Raw genomic sequence first — 23,198 nt, 5'->3', positions numbered from 1 at the left:
GGGAAAGAATGGGAACCATCCCTTTCTATTTCTGAGGGTATTTATGAAGATAGATTGGTGTTTTTATACTGTGCGTGTTCGTGTTTCCTGTGTAGCGACACAGGACCAAAAGGCTGGTGTGTCTGTCTTCTGCTAATGAGAGGGGAGAGACTAGGAAGCACTATGATAACAAAGTACATGGAAAAAGGTTGATTTCATGGGGACTTGTCCTAGCTTAATTGAATTTCTATTAAAGACAGATGGATTTTATATTGGAGACCTGCACAGGGCCAGGCAGTTTCTGTCTCTCACCAGATAAAGAAGGCTTTTCCAGAGCGAGGTCCTGTCTTTTTCTGAAGTTTGCCGAAGATGTAGTTGAGCCTTAGATCATCCGCAGCTGAGAAGCACGAGCATTTCCTGATGCTTTTTTCTGACAGACAGCAGCCTGTCTCCATCTGCATTTTCCCCCTGTAGTGGAGGAAAATGTCCCATCTCAGTTTTCACCTTGAAATCTCCAATGCAGCAGCAAAGTCTGCAGCAGCGGATTTGTCCACACGCCACCTCTTGGATGCTTACCGTGAAATTGGGCGGGGGGTGCCTCCCCAGCTGCCTAAATGGGACTGGTTTTAAACCATTGCCACAGGTGAGGTGCAGATGCAGCAGCTGCCTCGATGAGCCAGGTCCGTTTTCATAACCAGGGCAGCCCGTGAGGGAAGTGATCACGTGGCACATCAGTAACAAACTAATCCCCAAAATACCTAAAACACAAGGAGGCTGTGCAGTGGGGAGTGAATTTCAAACTCTCTTGCATTGCAGGGGCTGGAAGAAGAAATTTAATTGTTTCAAAGTGAATGGAAGTTTTGGTCATTGATTTATTCAGGCCAGAATTTAGCCTTGATTTACATTATTACAGGAGTTTGTGAAGTGGGATCGTGCTGCTCCACAGGAGGAGGGTAACAGTTTTAGAAAAACCAAGGTTTGCAAGTGGCCTCGTGCAACCTGGAGGTTGTGGCTGTGCTGCTGAATGCCTCTCTCTTGATACCACAGCTGCCGAGGCATCCTGTACGAGCTGATTTCTGGGACAGCTATAAAACCAGCAGCTAGGAAAGGAAGGAGTACTAAATTAAAAAATTCTCCATTCCCTTCATAAAGCTCTAGCTTTGACTGTAAATATGTCGAACACTCAATAATAGATGATCAGGAGCCGTTAGCACCGCAGCAGATGTGTTCGAAGCCATTTGGATCTCTCTTCAAAGCAAACAAAGAGGAACGTTATGTGCGTGCGAGGACGGGTTCCTGTGATTTATGGTTGTATGGCAATGCTGCCTACGTGGGCGGAATGCTTTATTCTGGGATGCGCTGGAGAGAGGGTCCTAAACCCCTCTGAAGTCAGTGGTGAACTTCTCTGTGACTTCTGCAATGCTCTGTTGTGGGATTAATTTAATCTCATCCTTGCTTGGATTGATCTGTGTGAGCAGCTGCCTGGGCTGAGATTTTATTTACTGGCGTGGGTAAGAAACCCATCTAACCTATTCAGGACTTGAATGATGTTTTAGCCTGATCCCAAAGCTATGGTGTGAGGCTCTGCAGGATGCCTGTACTAAATCCAGACCTTCAGGTGATTCCTGGTGCTTCACAGTGGTTTTGAGCCAAAGCCTCAGCACTCTGTGTGTTGGTGTAGCCCATCTGCGCTGCACGTTGAGGGTGTAAAGGCTACTCATCCCCAAGTGTTTTGGTGTCTCACCTCTTTGCTTTCTGTGTTGTAGAAGTCGTCGTGGTTGTATGTGGGGCTGCAGGCAGGTCCTGCGGGCAGGACAGCTCTGCGTGTGGGCAGCGTGGGGCAGGGGCTGGTGGGTCTTGGACCGTGGCAGCGGTTCCTCCAGGTGCCGCAGTACATCTTCCCGTGCAGCCTTTGCGCGTGTAACTTGCGGTGGCTGCAGCAAGGATTTTTTTGGGGTGTTTGTGTTGCCCAAGGAGGATCCTGATCTCTGGCTTGGGAGCAGTTTTGCTCTCAAACTTCAGCTACTGACAGCCGCTGCTGTACAGATATTATTGTGACTTAGTACTGCGTGGTTGTCCTTAAACGTTTTCTCACCCAGCTTTCCAGCTAAATCAGGCTTCGAGTGCATTCAGTGCTGGTAAATGGGATGAGCATCGCGCTGGGAACCTCTCAGCTTTCATCTGCCTTTTCATAATAAAAGACTGGCTTCAGAGGATCAAAACCTGAAGGTTATTTACCTGTAACTGGATTTTTTTCTCTGAGCAGCCAGCAGCTCCCAGGTGGCGGGTGGGGATGCCACTCGAAAAGGAAGCATCTGATCTCCAAGTAAAATTAGATTCCGCATTCAATTCTCAGTAACACAAGCACAAGATTTCCAGTAAAGACATTTTCTGTAGCAGAGGGTTTTAACGTCTCCCAGCAGATACAATCGAATTGCACTGCAGCAGCCAACTATTGTCTTATCTTTAATAAGGATTAAACGCTTGCTCAATAATTGAGTTACCATGGAAGTTGTACTGTATCGATGGTTCAGTATAAGATGAACTGATAAATGGGAGGATATGACCGTGTTCTCTATGGTGCACACCAAACCTGATAGAAGACTTGGGAATTGTAGACTTTGGGATTTTCTCCTTATATTCATTTCCACCCAGTGTTTTCAGAACAGGTGAGTGCTCCTTGGGAGGTCAGAATCACTCTGCTACAAGGATATTTTTTCTCTGGCGGGTGTCCTTTACACCACCTTACCTTGCAGGCGCTTGCCCAGAGGTGGTCACCTCGTGCCGCCCCAATTTCCCACCTTTCATCCCACTGATGGCTTCCTGCACTCAGCGGAGGCACCTCACGTATCTCCTTTCTGTTACACTTAGTCGGTGCAAGAGGCAACATGATCCTCTCCAAGATACCTTCTGGGAGTATGAATGACTGTATTAACGTCTTTGTCACCTGAGAGCTACTCCGCAGGGAATCATAACATGTGATTAAAGAAACCAGTTAAAAACAGCTTAGGAAGCTGGATTAGGTACATGATCGCTTATTATGGCTCCTTTTAGCTGACAACCCTGTGAAAGAAGGGGGGTCTGGATTACACAGGGAAACATCAGACCTGATGGGAGTGTTTTCTGACTGTTAGGCTTAGTGGTGTCATGTACGATTTTAATCAGATTTAAATAGTGGCAAACATCACAGGCTTAATGGATTTCAGCTTTATTACTGGGGCTTTGCTTAGAAGCAATTTGGATTTTCAGCTGTGAACCAGCGATGCAAGTGTATTCGTGATGACATTAAAAGGAACTGGAAACCCAAGGACCAACCTTGCATTTAAATGCCACATGCCTATGTATGGGGACAGACCTCATCTTCTTTCCTTCAACCTCAGGACCTCGATGTGTTCTTAAGCTCAGCCCCGTGTTTTTTTCATGGAGACAATGTATTTGGCTCCATTTCACGCATTGATCCCAGCAGCTGGGTAGCTGAACAAATGACTTTTTCCATTAAAGAGGCTTTGTCACTCAAGGTGAAGCAAGATGGCAATGTATTTTTGCAGTGATCTGGAGAGTTTGTTTTCCATGCTTGGCTTCAACCTCGAAGTTTGTCCTAGGGATGATCTAAAATGGTCTCTGTCCTGTTTCGGTGGCATGGGTTGTTCTCCGTGACCTTCCCATGGTGAGGCTTTGTCTTGGCTGTGCAAGTCTGGGGTGATTTGGCTAGAGGGAAAACAGTCAGGGAGGACACTGAAACCCGTGTTTCTACAGAGCCATCATACTGCCTCCAAATCTGATCTCTGGGGGGATTTTTACGCTGTGGGAGAAGATGCCTTGTAAGACACGAGTATTGAAGATGGTTTTGTAAAACATGTTAGACTTTGCTCACAGGATTGGTAATGGGAGACAACCTTCTATGTGTGTCACTTAGGGATTGATTGAGGCTGTCAGGGACAAAAGTTACCACTTCGTGACGGTTGTTGAGGTCTGTTCAGCTGGTCGGTGCTCACAGCCCTGCATGAGCAGGAAGAAAGGGGAAAAGGAGAACATTGATGCTTTTCAAGTTCCCCTTGGCAGCACCATGTGGCATGCATGTGTTCCTGCTCTCTTGTGTTTTCTGTACCACCTAAACCCACCGACCTGAGGTTTCAGTTACTTCCAGATCTGAGCTGAGCATTAATGATGATGCTTTCCCTTAGAAGGCCAAGATGTCTATAAGGTGTTATCTCAATCATCTACTAAATCCTGGCTTTCTGTCTGATGTAGCCATTCAAGCGCTAATTGCCTTTGATTAAGTCAATCATTTGTAGAGTGAGTGGGTTAATTGGGTATTGTGGAAGCAATCAATCTAATCAGCTGCTTGCATCCATAGCTGAGACTACAAATGCAGCAGGACAATAATTGTTTTATGAGCTCCTGGAAGGCAGCAGAGGCAGACTGGATGGCAACAGGAAACCCTTCTCTGCAAATGGCCTTTAGGAAAGGTAATTTGCATGCGAAGTGCTCATTAGGAGAGGAGGGATTGATTAAGAGCTGGGAAATCCTCGCCTCTAAATCGTGTGTGCATGAGAAAATGGTTGGTGCTGGAGTGTGGGCACATGGGAGGTGTTGGGCTCCTTTGCCTGGATGAGCGAGATGGATGAGGACGTGTTTTCCTAGAGGGGGATAAAGAGTTGTCATAAGGGGGATAAAGGGAGATCGGTCTCTTCTCGTGCCTGCGAGAGAGCATGGCATGAGACACGCCAGACACCGATCCTTAGGTAAGGTGCACCAAGAGCTTAACCCCTGGCTGCCCTTCTATGGGCGAAGAGAGTGGTTTGCAGGATCACTGAGAGCAATCGCGTTCTCTCCGTGCTGATGGTTTCATTTCCAAAGCACTAAACTCTGCTTGAGCAGTAGCTTGGTGGCTCCTCACCTGGTCTGTGCAGGAGAACACCTTGGGGGAAGGATGCCCATCAGCGAGCCCCCGAGTCCCCTCTGCCTCCTGCACGTGTGGATGCTGACATCTCCACTACGCCTCTGTCTGCACTGCTGAACGTGTAACCAGCAGGAAGTGTATTTTTTCCGGAGATGACTGCAGAATTATTTTCAGAGAAGTTATAAGCTCCTCAGCACAGCTGCAGACAGGGGAGGGGAGAAAAAAAAAGCTGTAGGTGCTCAGCAGGGGAACAGGAGCGGTTGCAGCCTTAACTGCAAGCCCTAAGGTGTCTGACATGCCGTAACACCTCGTACAGAGACTACCTTATGTATGGGGAGGGTGAGTTTGTCTCTGGACAAACTGGTGTTTTCACTCCATGAGAAAATTTAGTATTACTTTTTTACTAATTTTTGATTGGAATGCAAATGCTTAAAAAATTCAGCAGTAAGTCACTGAAATACTTTGCTGTGGTGGTGGCTGAATGCTGCAGGAAGAGATACTACAATTTACAGCAGTCCAACCAAATAATTCACAGTGACAGCCAAACAAGAGGGGTACAGTTCTTTTTGCAACAATTTGAAGTCCGCTCCATAGGGGAGCCTTAGAATATGTTACCTTCTCCATCCAGCCCTCTGGCTACGGACAGCATGGTTTATTTCAGAAGAAATATCCTTCAGAATCTTTGTTTTAAAGGAGGTTGTGACATTTGGTGTCAGGCATTCACCACTCAGCTGCTCCAGATAATTATGCAATTCCTTAACCTTACAGAAAAAGCAGGCACATCATCTCCAGTAAGTACCCATCTACTGTTCTGGTTTAATTAACATCTTAGGGTGTTAATATAGCAGACTACGCAGCTTCTGACATGCAGAGAAGTGACGATATATACCCTGCAATTTTAGCAGCAAAGTGATGTAATTGTATTTAAATCTTCCAAAGCTCTGAATGGGTGTTAAAGCACATTGCTTAGAGGAAAGAAAATCTACTTCTGTAGGTGGAGATGCCCAAACTCTATTTCAGCATTCCATGTTTTGTCTTCCAGTGAGACAAGAAAGCAAGTAACAACACAGTGACATATTTGGGCTTGGGTATGGTATTGGCTGTGTTGCTGTGCTCCGTTTTGGATACACTAGCATGCTTCTCCTGAAAGCCTTGGACCAGACCTGCTTTCACCACACTGCCCTAGAAATGCCATGGAAACAAGTAGTTCTGATGACTCCGTTTCCAGGTGAAATTGCAAAATAAAGCACCAGAGAAACTGAAGAGCAGACGTGGTTTGATTCCAAGGTTATAATGCTTTACTTAGGACGAACAAAATCAAAGTCCATATGTGTATTTTTTTACTTTCAAGCCGGTGGATCTGACTGTCCTCCTTGCAGGAGGGTTTTTTTCCTTCTCTGGGAACAGAGGCTGAAACTGAAAGGGTAATTTTGGGTACTTCCAATAGTCCACATTCTCAGAGACCAAAAAAACCCATCATTAACGAAGCACCATAACAACTTTCTGATGTGGGGAAGTAGCAATATCCCTCTTCTTGAAGAATGGGGAACTTGAACAAATTGCTGGCAGAAGTTGGATGGAAAGATGGTGTCTATGTCAGATTGTCTCGATAGAGAATCCTCTCCCTTGCTTCCTCTGCGGCCTTTAGGATGGCAAGAAGGCTGGGCTAGACTAGAGCACCCAAGGGGTCCTGCTGGTTTGAGATGCCAGGCTTGGAGGAGCTCCAGCCACCAGCTCAGCAGAGCTGACTCGAGGCCATGCAGCGTCTTTTTTTTGGTCAGCCAATGTGGTGACCCTGTCTTCTTTCCCCCGCGGATTTTAGCTGTGGTGATGATGTGAGTGTGCAAGTGACAGTTCCTCATTTTACCTTGACTACGTTAACAGGTCAAAAATACCCATTTGGGCTGTGTGATTTCAGGTTACATTCCGTGCTGCTTGTTGGTTAGCTTTGTCACAACTGCTCGGTGGTTTGGGTGTTGTGGTGTTTTTTTTTTTCAAGTGCTGCAGGTTTGTGCCAGAACTGCCTGCAAAATTGGTTTTCTTTCTTGGCAGGCGGCTGAAGTGATGCAGAAAGCAGACAAGTGATGCAGAAAGCTTGACAACGAACAGCAACGGTGTTAGCAATGCGAGAGGGGTATTTCTAAAGGGTACCCGTAGCTGCTCTTCAGCAGGCCTTCACCAGGTAGTCCCAGTCATGGTTGGGTGCTGGTGATCAAGTGGGATGACGACAGGAATCTGCATCCCTTGTTCTGTTCCTTGGAAGAGGAAGCAAACGTGTTGGCAACATGCTGCTGAGTGGTCCAGCACCAGCGATCAGCAGGTGCTGCAGGGCTTAGCAGTTGTCTTGCTGCACCATAAGCAGAACAGCCCTCATGAAGGTCTGCATTTGGCCAGATATCTCTAAATGTGAAGCTGTTGCTAAGGTAGCACAGCCCACAGAGATGAGGAAGAGATGGTTTAGTTCTCCAACCCCGATGCCCTCCGGTGTGAGATCTGTTTCCCTGTTCAGCCTTCTGCAGTTTTGTTTCTCAACACCTTCGCTAGCTGTTTTCACAGTCCTTTAGATCGGGACATTGAGGACATGTCTTGCTGACATGCTGTTTGCCTGGGGAACCTGGGTGAGTTCATGTTGGGTTCAAGTCCAATTCATGGTGTTTTGCACTGATCGGTGTTGACAGGGGTGCAGGCGGCAGATTTGGGCAGAGCGGAGGAACAAACAGCTCCCGAGGACACAAAGAAAGCAAGCAAAGGATTTATCAAAATCTGTACCAAAGTACAATGAAATTAGTAGCTGGCTTTGTCAGAGCAGCCAGGTGCTTTTTTGCATGAACAATCGGTATGGGAAGAGCTGGCATGTGAACTATGGAAAGGGATAACAGTGTTGTGTCGGTTCTTTTTAGTTCTTCCTTGGAGTAGAACTTTGGATACTGTGTTTTGCCACAAAAGGTTGGAAAGAGAAGATCAGAATGATGAAACATCCCTATGGAAGGCGGCAGGGAAAGCTGGGTTTCCAGCCAGTTGTTCCACTGGCTTACAGTGTTGTCCTGGGCAGCTCCCCAGACCTCTCTGGGCTTCCCTCTCTTTGTGTATAACCGTTACGATGCCCATCTGCCAGGGGTAAATGCTAGATGGACTTTACAGATTTGCAATTATTTGGGGATATGCAGACTGATTTTATTCTTCATCCCTTAAGTGTTAAGACCAATCACAAAAAATGTGTTGTGGAGAGGAACAGCTGTAATGAGGAATGTCTGGAGCATCCTTTGCCATTCAGACGTTCATAATGAAACACTCGAGACGAGTGAATGGATGAGACCCACCGCCAAAACTCGTGGAGCTGCTGAGCTCCGTGTGCCTTGTGCTCTGCAGAACCAAGCAAACCCCAGGAGGGGTCTTCGGAAGCGAAAAAAATCATCTTTCCTTTTGCATCACCCCACATTTGCATTTGGAGATGTCCCTGTCCTCCACGCGTTGTCTATCCTTTCTCTCCCTTGACACCGATGTCCTTTTCTCCAAACCCAGCTCTGTCCAGCCCGCTGCGAGATGTTGATGTTCCCCAAATGTCAGGCACGGAGAGGCAGCGGAGAGGCTCTGGAGCCATCTCTGCCATTTAGCGAAGTGAATAGAAATGACTTTTGGTGTACTGTCCTGTTGCTCTGACTGGCTTGGCATTAAAAATCAGCACCCTTTGGGAAACAGAACCTGCCTGTCCTTGGTTTGTAAACTGCACGCCTTGAGAGCGAGCTGCGTAATGTTTTGCCATCTAAGAGAGCACTCAGCAAACGCCAGCCATCCGAGCCCGGCAGCATCTCTGCCTCACGTTAAGCAAATCTTGCGTTTTACGAACATACCAACAAAGCATCACCTACTGCCTGCCTCTCTCCTGTCAGGGAGATATTATTCCTGTTCAGCTCTGCCGTGTACAGCCCGCTATAGGTTATGTAGCACTTCTGCTGATACGAGCCTGGCAGGTAGCAGCATCTGACTCTGCATCAGTCAGAGCTTTGGTTCCCTGGCAATTAATTCCTACCATGGCTGTGATACGAGTGCATCAGCCTGGCCCTTCCCATGCTGTTGCCAGATGCAGCTGCCCTTGGATGTGTTTTGGTGGCTTTCTTGGCTGCTTCCCCTTGCTCAGGCTTCAGATAATCCTGCTGCCTGTGGGTTCTTCTCTTTCTGACACTGCAAGTGCCCTGCGATGGGTTAGCCCACATAGCATGCCCACAGTTGGGGTAGGATTGAAGTGATGGACTGAATTAGCTAGTTCTGCTCGTGGCTTTGGGAAAGTCTCTTCCAAAGTGGATGGGTGGACCAGAGACAGAGCTTCAGAGCTCTAATTCCCTTGATACATCTGGTGTCGGTCCTCTGGGTGACAGGGCTGGTGTGGATGGATATAGGTGCCAGTGCACATGGGTAACAGTGCTCAGCAGAGGGCAGAGCACTTGTTCTGCACCGAAGGGATGGGGAGGGCTTGGAGGTGGAAGGATTAGGTGGACATTGGTGAGGCATCACCGTCTAGCCGTGGCTGTGGGATAACTGAGGGTTAGGGGTGTCCCGTCTGCCTCTCTGGGCAGTGGCATGGGCTCCGTGGCTGCTGGGTCAGCCTGGCTGTGGGGTTCGTGGGAGCACAGGCAGGATCTCACGGCAGGGAGAGGAGCATGCTCTGCTTGTGCTGCCTCTCTTGTGCGAACGAGCTGTAAGTGATGCACAAGGGGGGATCCCTCCATCCTCTGAAATGAAAACACCTGTGACAGTTCCTGGGTGGCAGTGCACGCCCATTCAGGGGGGCAGGGGGAGGCTCCACATTTTAAAATACAGCCCTGCTGCAGTGTATGCCCCCTGTAGAATAAAGAAACAAAGGCCTGCTGGCAGCTTTACACGTGTGCACCGCTTCCATCTGCATCACGCCATCAGCCCGTCTGCAGTCCCGCGTGTCAGCCCTGGGATGCGCCGGTGGGATCGGTGATGCTGTGGTTAGCTAGACGGGCACGTTCCCTTTGGTTAGCAGCTTCAGATGTTGTCAGTATCACGTTTTTCTTCCTGTCGTTTCTGAGCATTAAATGTATGTCTGTGTGTAATTTTTTCTGGCTTTATGTTTTATTTTGCTGGTCTCTGTAGAGTCAGTTTGGAGGAGCTGCTTGGGGGATTTTTCTGCATCTTCATCTGTGGTTTAAATCGATGTTCTGTCAGGATGGACAGGTGTAAAGCAGGTTGAATGAGGAATTTCTGCACACCACTGGTTGGTAGCAGGCAGGCGAAGGAGAGGCTGTCCACTGATTCCGGAGACTTTTTGTACGTTAAACATTTAGTTACTGAGCTGAAAGTTGTGATAAAACGTGTAATTTTAAATTTAAAAATCCTAGCTCCTGAGAGCCAATAACAAAAACTTTTTCATGGAACTTTTACATAATTATATCTTAAATAAATGGCAAATGAATATCAAACTGCTCTGTTAATAGTCACAAAACTTATATTGGATAGTCCTTGGAGTTTCTTTGTTCTGAAGAATTTAAAAGCATTTAAAAACGTAAAATAAGGATGTCAAACTTGGGAAGTAAGTTGTGTGTTGTGGCTGCTGCAGGAGGTGCTGGCCGTGATCAGCTGTAGTTGCTTTTCTGATTTGAAGAGTTAAGCTTTTTAGATTCTTTTTTCTCTCTGTCTCTTTTGAATTTTAAATGAAGCACGTGTATTTTGAATAGTGTTCTTCCCGAGCAGCAAATCCACTTGTGTGGATGATATCCAGGGAGAGAGAAGAGACAGGGCATGGCCAGCCGGGCTGCCTGGCCATGGTGCCTGGGGGCTGGAGGGAACCGCTGCAACTGGAGATGATGCCAAGTCTGGCTCAGTGACTTTCTGAAGTCAGTGGGAAGAACTGCAAGCATTTTCCCCTTTTTCCATGTGAAAAATGTATTTGTTGCTTGCTCTGATACAGCCATCCACCCTGAACCACTCTCCTTGCATGCACACACCCCATTTGTCATTTTTTAGCAGAGGACAGACCTCACTGACCTTTCCCTTGCTCCATCACTGGGAGCTGTGGCAGGGACACAGCTGTACTCCTCAGGTTTGCACCTGTATTACAGCGTGGGATGCTTGGCGTAATCCCCTTTCGCCTGCCTCATCGCGGTGACGTAGCGGGGACATCTGTGAAGCTCAAACTGTTGGAAAAGAGCAAGAGCAGAGTGAGAAGGGCAAATCTGAAGGCCAAGGCCTGTTTTGTTCACGTCTCGAGCAATCCAGCCATGCATTTGGTCTGCTTGGTTTTGAAGTCAAAGCTCTTCTCCTTTTGTTTACCCTATTTCTGTATTTCTAAATGCAGTGTTTTATCCCTGGTTCTCAGCAATTGCTTTCTGCTGCAGGATACCGAGAAGGATTTCTGTGGAAGAGAGGACGTGACAATGGGCAATTCTTAAGCCGAAAATTCGTGTTGTCGGAGAGGGAAGGTGCACTGAAGTACTTCAACAAAAATGACGTGAGTACCTGGGATCACAACTGTCAGAATATCTTAGAACACATATTTCCTAGGCCACCAGTTTATTTATAGTTTTACAGTTTCATAAGTGTTGAGTCCCCTGTTGCTCCAGGACAAGGGTGCCAGGTACAGCTTACCAGTGTTTTTTAGTAGGGTTTGCTTTTGGTCCACGACCACTGTCATGGTGAGACGCCCTAACTGGCCGTTTCATACATTACTGCTCTGCTGAGTCAATAAGGCTTTTCTTAAACTGCCAAGGAAGGAGTTTTTCTCAGCTCTGGTTCTCCATCATCCAGCTGATGTGGGTTTTGTATTTGTGGCTAGCTTGTGATGGAGGTATCGTCACCTCTGAAACCTCCTTGGCATGGCATGGCAAGCAATCCAGAGGACAAGCTCCCTGATTTTCTGTTCCAGCATCAAGCAGTGGAAGCATTTGTCTTTTTCCCCAGAGCATATTTCATTTATTGTAAGTGAGAAATGGAGCTATTACCATGAAAATTGCATCTGTGATGAATGGATAGGCGCTCTACTATTCTGCACCATGTAGTGGAGGAAGCCGAGGTGTTTTCTCCGACCTTTGAGTCTCCCCTGAAGATCACAGCTGGGAGCAGCCGGTTTTCTCAAGCAGTTGATGCAATCGTGGGGTCACGATGAGCCACGCCATGCCGAGGAGGGGAACATCCAGCCACGCTCCTCCATGCCTGGCAGCCAACCTCGATGGTGCTGTCTTTTCCTTCAGCTTGGTGTGGTGCAATTGCATCGCGTGGGCAGGAGAGAGCTGGTTGTGGCCGAGGGAGAAGTGAAAGTCCCAGCAGCCCTGCTTCAGTCGCTATTGACCGCTCTGGTAACTTAAAGCTGCTTTGCTTTGTTGTTGACCATAGCCGTGGTGGGAATGGTGCTGTCTAGACACATCCTCTTTGCTGGGATTTCCCCGCCGAGGTCACCCACGGCAGCTGTGTGTCCACGGCAAGTCCCCAAGTTCCCGAGGCGGCGCTCTCATCGCCGCCTGCTCAGGGACTTCCGTGTGGTGTGGGACCATGGACCATGACCTTCTGCTGGCTGTGCCCTAAAATTGCTGTTACCAAGTTATATTTTGGGAGGTCTTATTCACACTTGGTACTTCCCTTCTGTCCGAGAGGGTGGTAAATTTCTGGAGATGTTTTGTCGGAAGACAAATCATAGAATCACAGAGTGGTTTGGGTTGGAAAGGACCTTAAGGACCATCTAGTTCCAACCCCCCTGCCATGGGCAGGGACACCTTCCACTAGACCAGGTTGCTCCCAGCCTCATCCAGCCTGGCCTTGGACACTCCCAGGGATGGGGCATCCACAGCTTCTCTGGGCAACCTGTCCCACTGCCTCACCACCCTCTGCAGGAAGAATTTCTTCCTGATACCTAATCTAAACCTCACCACTTTCAGTTTAAACCCGTTAAAATCATGCTACAAAATTCAAGTGACCTACCACAGAGGGTGCAGGTGGGATTGGTGCCTGGGAGGGCCTGATCCAGGCTCACCGTTGAGCTAACCTACCCAAGAGGTGGGCTCTAAGGTATATATTTATCCCTCTGGAAAGAAAATTCCCAGGTTAGAGGACAAACAGAGGAGCAGAGTCAGAAGCCAAAGGCTCATGTGAGAGTATGGGACTGGTGGGGACGTGGGCATGGTGTCCCTTGCCAGCCTAGCACCCAGGTGTGGTGTTGGCAAGGGGGATAATCATCTTCTTGGGCAAGGATGAACTGGCTGTGGGTGCTTGAGGTGCAGAAAGTATCCTGGCCTCTTAGTTAGCAGTCTGCATATTTTTTGTCCGGCTGAATGGTTTTCTTTCTGCTTTGATAGTGCTCATCCTGGTGTAAACGGTCACTTTTCATTCGGTAAAGAGGCTGATCTAGGAGTCAGGAGGCAGTTGAACCGAGGCTGGGGTGGGAGGCATGGTGAAAGAGGCTTGTCTTCATAGCGTAACGTCCCACCTTGAGACCTGGCCTGTCCATCTTGCTTCTGGGCTGCAACCTTTCTCCCCTTAAACTCTGCTGAGTTTTGCAGAAGAGCAGAGCATTCTCCCAGGCTGGCAGATAGCGCTCGTTGCCACTCGAGCAGTCTCTCTGATATCACCAGGCAGTTTTGTGGGCTGGGAGTTCTCTCTTCTTTTTTTTTTTTTAGCTAATGGCCTCAATCAACAGTTTTTTTCTGACCAAGTGAACTGTTTTCTGGTTTGAAAGCCGATTCTCAATTGTTTGCTCACTCAGCTGTGTTTTCCAGGCAAAAGAACCCAAAGCAATTATGAAGATTGAACATCTAAATGCAACTTTCCAGCCTGCAAAAATCGGGAACCCACACGGACTGCAGATCACTTACTTGAAGGACAATAGCACAAGGAACATCTTTGTCTATCATGAAGATGGCAAGGTGAGAGCGAGGAGGTAAAAAGAAGGGTTGGGTTGTGACCCTGGGGCGTTGACACTGTTCACATTCACTGACATGAAGTCAGAGCATAAAGCTGTCCTCTGGCTGTCATAGTTCCTTCATCCTTTGGTGTTACATCCCGTTCAGCACCCTGCCTGTCAGAGAGGCTTTCCAGGGGCAGCCCTGGCACAGCTGGGATTTGTGGGATCATCTCAGTACACAGCCCGTTCCCGGCTGTTCCCCCAGGCATGGGGAGCCAGGTAGCCCTGCTAGGGATAAGCAGTCTGTACTCACAGAAGAGTGGCTCCTCTCCAGACTGTATAGGCCAATAATGCCACCAAAACCCAAGATATTCTTCATCTGTGGGTGAGCAAAGCTGATCCCGCCGCTGCTACTGCTCCGGCTCCGGGAGCGCTGGAGCTGGAGGATGCCTGTTGTGCTCACAGGGCTGCGCTGCAGAGGCTGGCTGTAGTTCCTGTGCTGTGCGGGCACTCCAGGCAGGAGGAAATTAGTCTGTCAGGTTGGGTTAATTAGTGGCATCACCTGGTTTTGTACATGCACAAGAATGTGCCTGTAATATGCATTCACTGACATGTAAGGGATGTGCTGGTCAGCCAGCCTGGCCTCTCACACCCTGCTGCAGCACCGCAGGGTCTCGCTCCGTGTGATTCAGGGTCCCGGGGAACTGCTCCACGGGGCTGCTCCCAAATTTACCCTCTCCTCCATCTGCTCTGCCTGGTTGGGATATGCAGGTCCCATGGCATGGAGCAGGCACTGCTTGTCACCAGGTGCTGCTTTAGCACAGTGAGGTAGCACTCGGGTGGCTCTCAGGTACCTCTCTGGCTGCAGTTTAAACTGAAATAAGAGGAAGAAGCCCTTTCCTGTGAAAACTGCATCCCACTGTTGTGCCTCTGTCTGTGGTTTGCTGGGTTTGGTGGTTGACTCAGCCCAGCTGCAAGGAACAGAGTCAGGGTTTTACTGTTACTTGGGGTTTGGGTTTAAAATGTCCAGCTTTCTGCGGGGGCTCGTGGGAGGAGCAGTCTCGCAGGTCTCAATGCGGTTGCTCCTGCCTTCGAGCCTTCGTGCTGGGGGTTTGGCAGGATGTGCTCGATGCCATCTCCTAACTGCCAGGTTGAATTTCTTTTGACATCCCTGAAATTGGTCTACCCTTTCAGCTGAGTGAGGGCTGCAAGGTCCCACCCCTGGGACTTTGGGACTGGAGTCAGCCCCAGGAGTCGCCTGGAGTCCTCCCCTGCCCTTCGCTCCCTCTTGTACTCCCCCAGAAGCTTCCTGGTACCCCAGAGCTGCTGCTTCTCCCCAACCCAATGAACTCGAGCCTGATTTAGGCTCCAGTATCGTATTTCTGGGGTTTGATCCCTCCCTGCCTAATCCTGTCACCGACCTGGCTGGCCTCCTAGCAGGGCAGAATTTGGGGGGTGTTATCACTCAGGAGCTGTAATCCAGCACATCACATGCTGTTCTCCACTCAGCTCTTCTGCTGCAGTACCCCAGAAGAAGGCAGGCTCATCTCTTGGATGGGGTAATCCCACGTGTGCTTATTCAACCCCTGAAACATCTGGGAGAGCCCTGCTGCCCCGGCGGCATTTCCTGGAGTAAGGCACCCGAGGGATAAACGTTGGATGGGCACAGCAGGTCACCACGTCCCAGAGCTTCACAGGGTGGGATGGTATCACGGTGCTTGGCCTCAGCCTGGTCCCTTTGTCAGCTCAGGGTGTCCCGATGGCAAACGAGAGGCTGAACCAAGCCCCAGCACCCTGCTCAGAGTGGTCATACCTGGGTCCCTTTGTGATGTGGGTGTAACAGCAGGACCTGGAGGTTGGGCTGGGACGTTTGAAGGATGTTCTTAAGGTCCCTTGTTAGCACTCACCCACTCCAGACGTACTGAGCCGGAGGTGAGCCTGAGCATCCGAGGAGCTGGAGACGGATCCGCTGGGTGGGGTGCCACCCCAGGCACACTGCCCCCCGTCCTGGGGACACCTGGCTGGTGCTTCTTGCCGGGGCTGTCCCTCCTGGGGACACAAGGCTGGAGCCAGCCTCCACCTTGTCCCAAAGCTCTCTGGGCGTGGGAGGTAGGGCGACTCCAGCCCTGGGTTTCCCGCAGCTCTGAGCTTCTGTCCGGAGCTGAAGCTCCCTCTGCAGGACTTCTCCTTGGAAGCCATGGCAGGAGCAGCTCTGAAAGCTGCAGTGCGCTGCTGCCATCCCTGGTCGTAACCATCGCCCTTAGGATCCTCGAGGTGGGCTGAATCAAAGGGAAAGGCCACCCTTTGGGGTGCAAACCAAGGTCTTTGGAACTTCTCTGGACAGATTATCAACACACTCTTCTTCCCCAGTGTTCCTTCTTTCCTGAGCCACAGCAGGAGCTTTCGGGACTGGAAGAGGTAGCTTGAGGGGTTATGGGCAGCGCCCGAGGGGCTCGTTGCTCATTGCTTGGGCTGCAGGGGTTGATGAGCAGGAGGAACGGTGAGAAGTTGTGTTTTTACCTGGGGTTGCCAGTCGGAGACTGCCACGGCAATGTGGGTGGCTCTGGTTCAGGATGGAGAGTGGAGGGACGCCAAGGTGGTGTGTGGTATGGCAAACAGACCAGGAGGAAGTTGAGAGCCTGGAAAAGCCATTTGCAAAGATGCCGGCAGTAGTTCACTTTTTTTGCTTGCTGAGACATAAATTGGTGAAAGGAATCACTGCTAACGAGCTAATGAGTTGACACCTTCCCATCTGAAAACACCGAGCAGTTTAAAGTTGGTTTAATACATCGGCATTATTTGTAATTGTACACACAGAAAGTTTTCAGCAACTGAGCCTTCTGGCTTTGCATACAGGGGTACAGGTTTGTGTAAAGAAAGGTGGGTGTGTCCCTCTCTCCAGTGACAGATGATCAATACTCTAAGGAGCAATTGACTGTTGGAAGTCCGTGAGGGTGTCAGCCTCTGCGTTCCTGCAGGGTGAAAGCCTCTCACACCACACACACACATGGATAGATCTCCATCCGGTTGGTGACTGTATGGAATTACGTCACATCTGACAGCTGTATTTTTCATTACCTTCAGCCTGGTTTGGTCATCATTAACGTCAGGAGTCAATTCCTCTCGCTGACCCCTTTGTGCTGCTGCCTGGGTCTGCTTAGCCGCTTAGCACAGGAATGCGGGTGATCAGTAAAACCTCAGTCAAGTAGGTCAGAGTTTTCCAAAACATTTGTGTATGTCCTGTTCTGCAGGGGTTTTGTCCCTCCGCCTGAAGTACATCAAGAAGCCAAAGCAAAGCGTTTGAACTTTCAGGGGGCGGCTGTTCTCAGTGTTAGACCTTTTTTGAGATACCTCCAATTCAGCTCCTTGATACCGAGATCTCCAAAATGACACATAAAAGCCTCTTCTTTTCCCCAATCATTTTTAAGCATATAAAAGTTTCAATCATACTGAAGGCCGACTTCTGCTTTGAGATGGTGTTTCCTGCACTACAGCAACCTCACCTGAAAGAGCTGACAGTGTTTATTTTAGGATCAAGTCTGGCTCACTGAGCCTGTCCCTGATGTGTGAAGCTTCACGTGCGTTAATGACAGCAGATAGTTCAGCATCCCGGTGCGGGCAGCTCTTACGTCTCCCTTCCAGAATGCCCTTCCTTTGCCGGCACCTATGGATCGCAAGGCACTGTTTGAGAGCTCTCTGTGCAGATCACTTAAAATTAACGTGGCATTTCTCCCTGAAACCTTCAGAAAGGGTCCCAGTGTGGCACAAGCTCACCAGAGACAAATGAAGAGATGAGGTTAAAAACAACAAAGTTGTAAAGAAAGTATTTCAGAGGAAAAAGACCAAAACCACAGAGATTTCTGCCAGGGAAAAGTACAAGTGCGAGAGCATCTGGGAGTTGAGCTGGGACTTCAGTGTTACTGCCCTTGTCCCTAAAGGACTCACAGATATGACTGATAGGGTGGAGTACAAATACATAGAGACGTTTGGCCACTCTTTTAGCAAAACACTGAAATATGTTGCTACGGCCTGAGAGTTTGGGTGGGATTCAGGTGCTCCTGGCACGTCCTGCCCACAGTCAGCTCGCGGCTCCCGGGGTGGGCAGGGGGTTGGTGGGCACACGGTCGGGCTGCCAGGGCACCCAGCCAGCACGAGCCGAGCAGGGGCTGTGGGGGTCAGGCTCAATGGGCTCGATACCTCAAATGCTGGTTCGCTGCTGGTTTTGCCAGTTCAGAGATGTGCTTAAATCCTTCCCTCGCAGAAAGCCCCTTGGTGCTCCCTGGGGGCTGCAGAGCTCCGTGCATGTCTTGAAGCCTGGGACAGAGGCTGGATGTTCCCCATCCGTCACTCGTTTGCTGCTCTCTTTTTTGTCTGTATTTTATGGTTTTTCCAGGACTGCTGCACAACCGCACGCTGTCACTTAAGACAAAGCGATGGGAGAGATGAAACGCAGCAGGATCATGTATTTTATGTGCAGACTACGTTACTCACCATGTTTTTCTTTCTCATTATTAGGAAATAGTGGATTGGTTCAACGCCATCCGGGCAGCACGTTTTCATTACTTACAAGTGGCATTCCCTGGAGCCAGCGATGTTGATGTGAGTTTTCCTGTAGTTACTTTTTTTCTTTCCCCCTCTTGCTCATTTTTAGCATCTTGTTAACAAGCTGGAAGGCTTGGAGAGTGCTCCATTCTTCAGAGTGTTTTACAATTACTGGGCTGGAATTATTGTGGTGGGCTGTAGAGCCCACGTGCAGCACTCCCTACCCACATCCAGCCTTGGAAACTGCACACACAGTGTGGGGTGTGTGCATGCACGTGTTCACGCTCAAAACACGAGTCGTGCGTATGAGTAACCCCAGCGCTGTCACCGGTACAGAAGCCGTAAGCATCTTTCTCAGAGGTTGTTGCTGTTAGAAGCTGAAACAAAGGCTGGAAGGTAGAAAAGATGAAGGCAAAAGGGTGTCAGTGCTGTTGTACTCCAGCCTCTGGGATGAGTTTTCCGGTGCAGGTCAATGCAGCCTGTCTTATGAATCTCTGTCTTGTGCTTTCCGGGAGCTGGAATTGCTAATTGCATTATCCTTTGCTAATATCATACCAGAGGCACTATTAGCACGAGCTGACTGCAAGTGCCTCGTGTTGCAGTTGATGTGGAACATCACTGGTTACTGTTTGTGGTTATTCTGTTACTTCAAGACTTTGTAGATTTTGAAATCTAATTGCACTACCTGCCTTCTGTTAATTACCTGGGAGGGGTCCAGTGGTGGTCCAGGGCCCGTGCACCCCAAGGGCCCCTGGAGGCAAAGCCTTCCCATCAGGCTGGCACCAGCTGCCCCAAATCATCCCAATCCCTGGGGTGAATGAGGGGAGGAGAAAGAATCATGGTCCTGGGGCTGGTGATCCCTGGCACGAGGGACTTGAGACCGTTTTCTGATAATTTAAACTGATCAATTATGGAAACCTGTAAGAGCAGCCTCGTTAGCTGGATATCATACAGTTACTGTCCTGCACACAATTTCTATCATCATTTCTCCCCCTCTCCATATCTTTTACTTATGTTAATGTTGGTTGGCACATCTGAATCGAATTGCCCCAAAAAACCCCACAGACCTCAATAGTTGCCATTTGTCCAGCAGTTGGGGAGAGGGTTTATATGCTCATCCCCTGGCAGCTTCGGTGGGAGATGAGCTATGTTTTTCCTTATCATCCCCTTCTCATCAGTTATTCTTTGGGGGCAACAGGGCAGTGTAAGTTTTAGTGTGGTTTAATTTACAACCTTGAAATACTGAATGGCCCTTCGTAGCGTTCAGCTTGGGGAGACCTCTGTGGAGACTGGGTTGGGGATGCGTGGTAGCTCCAGCCCGGGTGTTGCCTACGTTTGCATCTAATTTGTGATTCCTTTACCCTGTCAGAGAGATGAAATGACATTAAATTTAAACAGGAGCCAGGTTAAGTGTACTAAATAGGTATAAATTGCTCACACCACTCCAAGGATGCCCAGGCTGCCTCTGGAGCTCCTGGGGGATGTGGATTTCCAAAGAATGCTTCGGGGTTCCAGCTCCAGACTGCCTCGTGGAGGAACCTCGCTGAGCCAAGGGTGATGAGCTCCTCGCTGAGCCAAGAGCCCTCAGCCCTGTCCCAGGAACCAAACGCTGGGGCTACGGGTGCCGCAGAGCCCTTTGCTGCCCGTGCCGAAGCGTCTGAGATGAAGATGCTCCCGGCTGCTGCGGAGCGGCTGTGTGATTCTTTGGGCGGTTGTATTTTGGGGTGTCTTTGCCCTGCAAACACGCACTGGCTTGAGCAGAGCTGGCGTTGGGCAGAATTAGGTGTTGCGGGAGTGAGTTTTGGCAAGCGGAGCCGTTAGTAACCGGTTTGATCGAAAGGCAGGACTGTTGTCCCAAAAGCAGGATCGTTCACCCGGTGGGCAGCACGCCAGCATGCACACAGAGCAAATGGGGGCTGCGGCGTGTTCCACAGAGCTAGCCCAGCTTGATCCAAAAGCTATGGCAAATTTATCCCGTTTAGCCAACATTAAGATCCGCCTTTTTCTAGGCTAATTGGTTTGTCACTTATCCCAACAAATCTCATGGGTTAACTGTACTCTCTGCTCTCTTTAAAGGCACAGCGTCCTCACAGTGCTCAGTGAGGGGTGGTCTCAGCTGGGGAGTTGATTGAGCAGGTGGTCTCCATCTCCCCCTGCCACTTTTCCCTTTGCTCCAGTTACTGTGGAGTTGCCCTGTGGCAACTGTCCGGCTTTTGGCACCAGGATCTTCCCTTTTATTAGTCTTCAGCTCCAATTCGGGGGCATAGTCGGCATCTTGCTCAGTCCCTGGTTCCTCTGCAAAGGTTCAGTGTGAACAAGGCAGCCACGGTAGCAATCAGTTCCCTGGTTTGCAAAATATTTGGCTGTTGTTCTTACTTAGTGGAAAATTCCGTTTTCTACTGTGCAACGAGACCAGCATGTGGCCAGGCTCGTCGGCCCCGTTTTTGGTGAGACTCATCATCTTTCAAGAGCATTTCAGAGGCATCTGCAAAGATCTCACAGCTACTGCCTCGTCTTCACCAAGCAGCAGTAAAAATATCCCGGGCGGTGGCAGCTGCTGTCAGCAATATCTGCAGCAAGGGGAGTGCGCAGGCAGCCGGTGTTAATGGGGTTAATTACACCTGAGGCTTGTGCGAGGAGATGCCTCGCCAGAGCTGGCCGAGGAGTGGGCTTTGGTCTGGGGGCTTCTCCTGGAGGCTGTTGTTTGGTGGATGCTCTGTGTTTCTGCACCCGCCCCCTCTGAGCGCCTCGGAGAAGGGGGACCGACGCGCTCAGCCAGAGCTGTCGGGTGGGCTCGGGGCTGGGGGCGAGCTCGGTGTGGGCTTCCCTTCCACCCTGCCCTGCGCGCCCGGTGCTGCCCCAGATCCCTCCATCTGACGCAGCTCTCTTTTCTCCCCTCTGCGGTTGCTCCAGCTGGTGCCAAAGCTTTCTAGAAACTACCTGAAGGAAGGGTACATGGAGAAAACGGGGCCAAAGGTAGGATCTGAAACGTTCCTGCAATCCCTCTGAACACGGGTCGTGCTCTGTACGGGGCTGAGAAGGGTCCGCTGGTGGCACAAACCCACCCTTGCCGGAGAGGCAAAGCCGTGGATGTGTTAACATGCTTTCCCCACCTGGAAGGAAACGTTAAAAAATCCAGAACCACTTCAGAGACCCAATTTCCGCTCTCACTTGCCCGTTCCTGCAAGCCCACCTGGTGTAGCTTGCCTGGACCCTGCTGTGCCAGCTTGTGGTGGCCCAGAAGCCGCCTGTCCCCATCCCCCCCAGCCCACTGGGCTCCTCCGATTGCCTGGATCCTCTGGTCGTGCCTGGTAAGCAAGTAGCTGCGCTGCTTTGGTGTGTAATCTGGCGGTTTTTGTCTCTTCAGCAAACAGAGGGATTCAAGAAGCGATGGTTCACCATGGATGACCGACGGCTCATGTATTTCAAAGATCCCCTGGTAAGGTGAAGGTGCCTGGGCTGTCTGTTGGGAATTACTTGCAATAATGTTAATAACAGCAGTAACAGCAATCTGCAGTGAAGCTCGGGCTGGTGGGAGAGCCAGGAGGGCCCTGAGCCATCGCTGCTGGCAGATCTGCCTGGCATCCAGCGTGCGGTAGCCCTGTGCATCGAGACTGTCCAGAAATGCTCTGACAACCCTGTGCACTAGCTGCAGATTTTTCTGCATCTGGATTTTTGGATCCCTGGTGTTGGTCCTGTGTTGTGGGTGCCCCTGGGAGGAGCTGGCACGGGGCCACGCGGGGTGGCTGGTGCTGTGGGTGCTTGGCTGCGGCACTTTGCTGGTGGGGCAGGGTGAGCCGTGTCCTGGCTGCTGGGGAGGCAGGGCTCCCCGTCAGTCACGCCTGCCTGACCGCTCCCCTGTCTCCTAGGATGCCTTTGCTAGAGGGGAAGTTTTTATTGGAAGCAAGGAAAACAGCTACAAGGTCCTGGAAGGGCTCCCGCCATCCACACAGGGAAACCACTGGCAGCACGGGATAACCATCGTCACCCCGGATCGGAAATTCCTCTTCGCCTGCGAGACAGAGGACGACCAGCTGGAGTGGATTACGACTTTTCAGAAAGTTATAAGCCGGCCGATGCTGCCTCAGGAATATGCAGGTGTGTTTGCCGCCGAGGGCGGGAGGTCAGCCTCGGCCCCTCTACTTCCCGCGCGTCCAAGGATGGGATGGATGGAGGGGGATTGGGGATGCAGCGGCATCGCTCTCTCCTGTGCAGTGTGGGTAGGGCAGCCTTTCTCTGCCCGGGGAGGACGCGAAGGCTGTCCAAGCAGAGAGGGGCTAACGCTGGGAGGAGGAGGAGGATGGTGTCTTTCCCTCTTCACCACCTCTGGCCTGATGTCCATGGTGCTGTGAGGATTGGTCACCCAGCTGTAAGGGTAATCGGAGCCAAGGAGCGGCAGCAAGACCAGGACCAGTCGCAGGGTGGGCGCGTGCTGGGCTGTCGCTGCCTGCCCATGCTTGTCCTGGTTTTAACTTTGTTTCCCGTTTTTTTTCTTTCAGTGGAAGCCCATTTCAAACATAAACCTTAGCTGGGACTGGCTGGGCAGACCCTGAGGAGTGAGCTTCTGTTTACAACACAATGTGGTTTTATTTGAAATGTTAAAAATAATTAATTATAATAATAACAGTAATAGTACTACTACTACTTCCCTTTCCCCTCATCATTCACTTGATCATGTCGGAAACCAAGAAGGGTGGCAGTGAAACCTTGGAGAAGATGCTGATCCAACCCCAAATTCATCCTTGTGGCTGCTCTGCAGGATGCGCCGCTGGGATTGGGGGGGCCCTGGGATGCCATCACCCCAAACCTACTGACGGGGTGTCCCGCGCTCCTTCGGCAGGATGGCAAAGACTTGGGGTGGAGCTGAGCATCCCCACAGCCCCGGCTCTCCGCCAGCCCTTTCCGTGGGGGCTGCGAGTG

The 23,198-nt window shown here is 50.2% G+C and overlaps 1 protein-coding gene across 1 annotated transcript in view; it reads left to right on the top strand.

Annotated features, from left to right (window-relative positions):
* Nucleotides 1-23,008, top strand: part of ADAP1 (ArfGAP with dual PH domains 1) — a 55,562-nt gene extending 32,554 nt beyond the window's left edge. The window contains exons 5-11 of the mRNA XM_010160209.1: nucleotides 11,242-11,354; nucleotides 13,612-13,758; nucleotides 18,252-18,335; nucleotides 21,192-21,254; nucleotides 21,646-21,717; nucleotides 22,148-22,376; nucleotides 22,778-23,008. Of these exons, the coding sequence (XP_010158511.1) occupies nucleotides 11,242-11,354; nucleotides 13,612-13,758; nucleotides 18,252-18,335; nucleotides 21,192-21,254; nucleotides 21,646-21,717; nucleotides 22,148-22,376; nucleotides 22,778-22,806 (737 nt within the window). The 3' untranslated portion in view covers nucleotides 22,807-23,008. The remainder of the gene's footprint in view (nucleotides 1-11,241; nucleotides 11,355-13,611; nucleotides 13,759-18,251; nucleotides 18,336-21,191; nucleotides 21,255-21,645; nucleotides 21,718-22,147; nucleotides 22,377-22,777) is intronic.
* Nucleotides 23,009-23,198: the final 190 nt, after the last annotated feature.

This window comes from Eurypyga helias, unplaced genomic scaffold (assembly GCF_000690775.1).
Source record: "Eurypyga helias isolate BGI_N326 unplaced genomic scaffold, ASM69077v1 scaffold11081, whole genome shotgun sequence".
In the NCBI taxonomy this organism is placed as follows: domain Eukaryota; kingdom Metazoa; phylum Chordata; class Aves; order Eurypygiformes; family Eurypygidae; genus Eurypyga; species Eurypyga helias.
Note: the sequence above shows the minus strand (reverse complement) of the source record. Positions and strands in the feature narration are given on the sequence as shown.